The 6,136-nt window shown below is 36.2% G+C and overlaps 2 protein-coding genes across 2 annotated transcripts in view; both read left to right on the top strand.

Moving 5' to 3' along the window:
• The first annotated feature begins 6 nt into the window (after positions 1-6).
• On the top strand, positions 7-1,061 carry LOC128250907 (caspase-7-like). The gene has a single exon (XM_052977000.1). It carries the CDS (start codon positions 62-64, stop codon positions 818-820), a length of 759 nt encoding a protein of 252 aa, XP_052832960.1. The 5' UTR covers positions 7-61; the 3' UTR covers positions 821-1,061.
• A 4,101-nt stretch (positions 1,062-5,162) lies between these two features.
• The window catches only part of LOC128250890 (caspase-7-like), a 2,573-nt gene continuing 1,599 nt past the window's right edge, over positions 5,163-6,136 (top strand). The window contains exon 1 of the mRNA XM_052976896.1: positions 5,163-6,111. Within this exon, the coding sequence (XP_052832856.1) occupies positions 5,163-6,111 (949 nt within the window). The remainder of the gene's footprint in view (positions 6,112-6,136) is intronic.

Raw genomic sequence — 6,136 nt, 5'->3', positions numbered from 1 at the left:
CCAAATACGAAAGTTACATGATTATATATTTAAGAAACTTCCGAAGGTTTCAGATAAATTGATGACAGCCTTGGAAAAGTCGAAACATATTAAGATATTTGATCTTTTAGACGAACAGACAGTCTACCCGATGAAGTTCAAACCACATGGTCGTGTTATATTAATAAATAATGTGAAATTTGACGATGCGAAGTATCCGGAGAGGCTCGGAAGCGAAAAGGATGTGGAGGGTATTACGAAACTTTTCACTGCTTTTAATTTCGATGTTCAACTTTATTCTAATAAAACGGCCGAGGAAATGGAAGACGTAATTCTAAAAGAAGCTGCAGAAAGTACAGCCCGTGAAGATTGTTTCGTCATGTTCTTGATGTCACATGGGGTTTTAGGGAATATTGTTGGAACTGATGGTGAGAAATTACCTTATTCCACTATTAATACAATTCTACAAGATAGTTCTCAGCTGAAAAACAAACCAAAACTCATTTATGTCAACGCTTGTGAAGCTAATTCTGATAAGGAAGGTAAGGATGGATATTTTGATGCTCCAGACCTATATGTATTTTTTTCCACTGTTCCTGGAAGATTATCTTACCGAACTCGTGACAAAGGAAGTTACTTCATCGAAAGTTTAATCAGCGTCTACGAAAGGAACAAAGAAAGGTGTGACATCTTTGCATTATCTGATCAAATAATATCACAAGTTTCCAAGAAAAACGAAGAGAATTCTAAGGAAATATATCAGAATTATGAGGAATTCGCTCAAATTCCAAGTGGTTCTCACAAATTGACGAAAAAGGTGATACTTCGAACCACAGACTAACTGTATTTTTCTCTTTACCTAATTTCATTAAAATATAAAGGGTTCACAGTAGAACACTGGTATGTACCTAAAACATCTCCATATTCATCGCCATCAGCAACACACTATTCCTCAATGTTTACGATTCATTCGCTTCACTTGGTCACTCCTCATGTGAGACCTCGGGCCATAGAAATCAATATACCTACCTTTATTTCTACCCCTTATCATGAAATAAATATCCTCCTCCACTGGTACCAAATTCTTTGCTTGTCAGTCTTCTATTTTTGTTCTCTTTATACCTGCTCGCTCAATATAAATCAATCCGCGTACACTCCATGATCCCCCCCCTCTCTCTCTCTTTGCATAGTTTAGGAGGCAGCGTTTGTCCTATGTTTATTTTTCACCATTACTGGTTCCGTATTTTGGTGAACTAGATATGCCATCAACACGGAGTAACTCTGTGCCCCCAGAAATAGCTTTCAGACAGGTAACATCATACTTTCTCCCCTTCAATTTTCTGTATCTTTCTACTTTCTTCTCCTAATATATAAAACCCTACATATTGAACCTTGAACATTCATCATCTAAACCCTTTTCACACTCTGCTTTCTCTCTGTTTACATGTATATATATTTTGTATGTCGAACACAAGCAGTTTCATTTGTATATATGAGTCATTATCTGTGTCTGTGTGTTTGGATATATATATATATATATCATCAACATCATCATCATGATCATGACTTAACGTCTCTATTGTCCATGCTGGAACGGGTTGGACAGTTTGACTGGGCCGGCACGCTGGAAGGCTGCACCACACTCCAGTTTGTATTGGCATGGTTTTCTATGAGTGGATGCACCGTTCCTAATGCCAACCACTCTGAAAGTGTAATGTGTACTTTTACATGCCACTGGAATGGGTGCCAATATACATGCCACCAGTATCTGCCGCAGCTGCGATTCTGCTCGGTTTGACTGAAAACTAGTAAGATTGGAAGCTGCACCATGTTGCAGTCTGATTTGGCATGACATGTATAGATTAGTGTATATATTTATATATACATACACACACACACATATATATATATATAGTGTATGTGTGTATATACGTATATATATATTTATATCTCTGTATATATCTTGATGTATGTATGTATCTTCAAATTGCAAGAAATTGAGAGCATGGAAAGCAAAACCAATTACAGATTCGAAATTAGCCCATGAAAGACAGAATCAGTAAAATATATTCTCATACTACAGAAATTTTTTAAAGATTGTTGTCCTGTGTTGCATGTACACACACACACACATATCTTGATATATATATATATATATATATATATATATATATATATGTGTGTGTGTGTGTGTGTGTGCATAGATAAATATATATATATATATATGTATATATATGTATGTAATGTCTTCCCTCCCAACCCAATGATAGGCTTCCCACAGTTTCCATCAACCAATTCTACCTACAAGGCTTGGATGAGCTTCTGGTTATAATAGAAAACACTTGCCCAAGGTGCCACACAATGGAACTGAACCCAAGACCACAGATTATGGAAGCGAGCTTCTCAACCACAAGATGTGTGATTAACCAGTTCTCTTCTCAACAATGTACTCCCAAATTCTCTTCCCAACCATGCACTTACAAGTTCATTCCCACTGCAAGGTACTTAGGGAACATGTCTTCTTATGTAGCCCCACCATATTAATCAAAGCCTTAGGCATGGGGCACATTGAATAATATTTACAGTAATTTTGATTGGGAGTAAAAATATGTTTTTTATAAATGTTCCCTACCTTTTAAAAAGGAATGTCTGCTAAGCAAAAGGCCTTCTCTAAATGTATTAAAAACATTATGACTTTTTCACAACACTTTTCCAAAACATTCTCACACTCCTCTTTGTGTATACAAAAGACAATTTTAGGTGCGGCAAAATCGAGAGTGTCTCAGAGCACAATAGGTCCCATTGCTGAAGGAATATTGGAATAAGATACTTTAAGCCTATTTTTCTCGCCAAAGCTTTTTGCGTTAACCATAGGAACTCTAAAGAGCAAACCTTTTCGCTTTCCTTTTGTACAGTCACAAAGCGTTTCTTCGCAATTATGACACACAATATTGAGGGGCCCATGTTTTGTGTTGATCACCTCAGAGAATTCCAAAATAGTCTTTATAAGCCTGACTCACAAACAATGCAATTTTATGTGAAGGAACCAGAGACATAACAGAAGCCATCAGGATTATTCACACATCTGTGTCTACTTGAAGAAATCATGATCAGATCTGAAAAAAAAGAAATGACCAATTCTCTTTTGATGTATGTCAATATGTCGAATTTAGCTATAAAAGTATAAAAAGTTAATCTTCAAATCGTAAGAAATCTAGAGCATGAGGAGCAAACCCGATTACAGATTAGAAATTAGCCCATAAAAGACAGAATCAGTAAAATATTCTCATGCCACAGAAATTTTTTTTTTTAATTCTTTTCCTGTGTTGTATGTATACACACACACACACTGAGCTTCCTTCCCTGATTAAAAGACTGAAACAATACAGATTCCAATATTACAGGTAGTTTCTTCAATCTTTACATTGTGAGTTCAAATTCCGCCGAGGTTGACTTTGCCTTTCATCCTTTCGGGGTCGATAAATTAACTACCAGTTGCGTACTGGGGTCAGTCTAATCGACTGGCCGTCTCCCCCAAGATTTCTTATCTTGTGCCTTGAGTAGAAAAGAATATTACAGGTTGTTTGGTCTTCAGCTGTGTGGACAATGGTAACATTCGATTCGCTGAAATTACAAAACTTTATGTGCTAAATAATTCATCATAAAGGATAAAGGAGCGAGAGTTTCATCATCACCAAGCAAAACTATCATACAAATCGTCTTTTCGATCCTTTGCAGGAAATTGAACCCCTAGTCACCAGATCATTTCCATTCTTAGTTGCATTAGGACTTAAAAGTTTGCCAAGTTCACCCATCAAACTTAGATGAGTTTATTGATTAACTCAGCATTTTTCGGTAAAATAGAGATAAGCTAATTCATCTTCCATTCTACTCCGATCCACATTCAACAATCCAACAATTCGAATCCTCTCAGAATATTAGGGAACAATCGTTTTTGCTTTCAGACGACGCACTCAAGAGTATTTTTTGGCACTGTCATGCTATTAGCTGTCAGAAGTGAAAGTGCTCACTGCTAGTGAAGTATCTGTCTGTCTGCTTGTCGATTCTTTGGCTACTGACAGCTAATACCATGACTGGCCCGAGCGAGCTATATGTCTGTCTGTCTCTCTCTCTACCTATCTATCTATCTATCTATCACTCGAAAGTTCGCGCGTCCGCGCTAGCTAGTCGTGAGTAGAAAACACAAATTTAATATAAAAACATATTTCCTGAAATTGCAAATTATTAAAAATATAAAAATATAATTTTCAACAGAGAGAATTTATCAAAATAGAAAACAAATGAAGTTTGAAGTTTAAAAATAATAGTATCGACCACTCACGACTAGCTAGCGCGGACGCGCGAACTTTCGAGTAATAGATAGATAGATAGATAGAGAGAGAGAGAGACAGACAGACAGACAGACATATAGCTCGCTCCGGCCAGTCATGGTATTAGCTGTCAGTAGCCAAAGAATCGACAGGCCAGCAACAGGCATGCAGGCAGACAGACAGATACTTCACTAGCAGTGAGCACTTTCACTTCTGACAGCTAATAGCATGACAGTGCCTATTTTTTAGCAAACCACTTCTTCCTAACGTCCGTAACAGACAGTTATTACCAAAGGTGCGCTCGTTTTGTCTTTATTATTTTCCCCTTAGCACTGTAAAGCAGCCGACTACTACAGCATTTTGTATTCTGACCGTAACATCGAATTAACAGGAAAATAAAATCTGTAAGAAATAACTTCCTTCTTTCTCTTCTATTTAATGGTGCATATTTCGCTGACTCACGAAGATCAAATGTTCTCAGTCTAACAGAAGCAGTTAGAACTATGTCAAATGCACATTTTCTACAAGTATTCTGGTGAAGCATTTAATCGCTGAAACGACATAGCTTTAAATATTTGTAATTTTTTTGTTATTGGGTTTCTATGGAAAGAAAAATAACTCTGATTTACGTCATCAGGAACAAAACTATCCAGAACTGAAGAAAATTTGATTGGCTGAAGGTAATTTAGGCTTAGTTCATAAAACGTTCGATCTAATCAGACTACAGTACCCGAAACGTTTATCTTCGTTAACCAGGAAGTGAATGGGTGGAATGTTTTGCTTTTTTCTCTAGGTAAAAAGTGATATTTTTAAAGATTTATACTGTTTTAATATTTAAAATTTTATATAAACATGAATGCTGAACAACTGTATTATATTTCTAAGGATCAATTTCAAAAACTCCGAGTTGATTTTGTAAAACATTTGGACGATATTGGATCCTTTCTGGATGAAGCTTTAGCCAATGGTTTATTGACTAAGAGCAATAGAGAGACAATAATGTCTGAAAGAGATTCTAGGAATCAGAATCGACGGTTACATGATATCCTATATAAGAAACTACCAGATGGATCCAGTAAATTTGTGTCGGCTTTGGAAAAGTCAGAACATAATGAAATACTCAAGCTATTAGACGATCCGCTAGTCTACCCGATGAAATTCAAACCACATGGTCGTGTTATATTAATAAATAATGTGAAATTTGACGATGAGGTGGCATACAATGAAAGGCATGGAAGCGAAAAGGATGTGGAAGCTATTATGAAACTTTTCAAGGCTTTCAATTTCGATGTTGAACTTTATTCTGATAAAAAGGCCGAGGAAATGAAAATAATAATTGAGAGAGCATCGGAGAAAAGTACAGCAAGTGAAGATTGTTTCGTCATGTTCTTAATGTCACATGGGACTCAAGGGAATATTGTTGGAATTGATGGTGAGAAATTACCTTATTCCATTATTAATACAATTCTAAAGAGTACTCAGTTGAACGACAAACCAAAACTCATTTATATAAATACTTATCAAATTAAATCTAATAAGAATAATGTCGCGAACGATACCGATGCTTGTCCAACTAATAAAAATACTTGTCAAAGTAAACCTCAAGTCAAAGAGGACGCGGAATGTAGCAAAGGTGGTGAAACTAATTCAGAAAAGGAAGACGTGAAGCAATATTTCAACGTTCCACATCTATATGTTACTTTTGCCACTGTTCCAGAAAGCAAGGCTTTCCGAACTGAGGAAAGTGGTTCTGTTTTCATCAAAAGTTTACTCACTGTTTATGAAAGGAACAAAGAAAAATGTGACATCTCATCATTATCACCTGA

The sequence above is a fragment of the Octopus bimaculoides genome, chromosome 26 (genome assembly GCF_001194135.2).
Source record: "Octopus bimaculoides isolate UCB-OBI-ISO-001 chromosome 26, ASM119413v2, whole genome shotgun sequence".
In the NCBI taxonomy this organism is placed as follows: Eukaryota; Metazoa; Mollusca; class Cephalopoda; order Octopoda; family Octopodidae; genus Octopus; species Octopus bimaculoides.
This window is presented reverse-complemented; position numbering and strand designations above follow the sequence as displayed.

Bases quoted from the DNA above. Each gene is read 5' to 3' on its own strand.
- LOC128250907 (XM_052977000.1), top strand. From the start codon at position 62: ATGACAGCCTTGGAAAAGTCGAAACATATTAAGATATTTGATCTTTTA.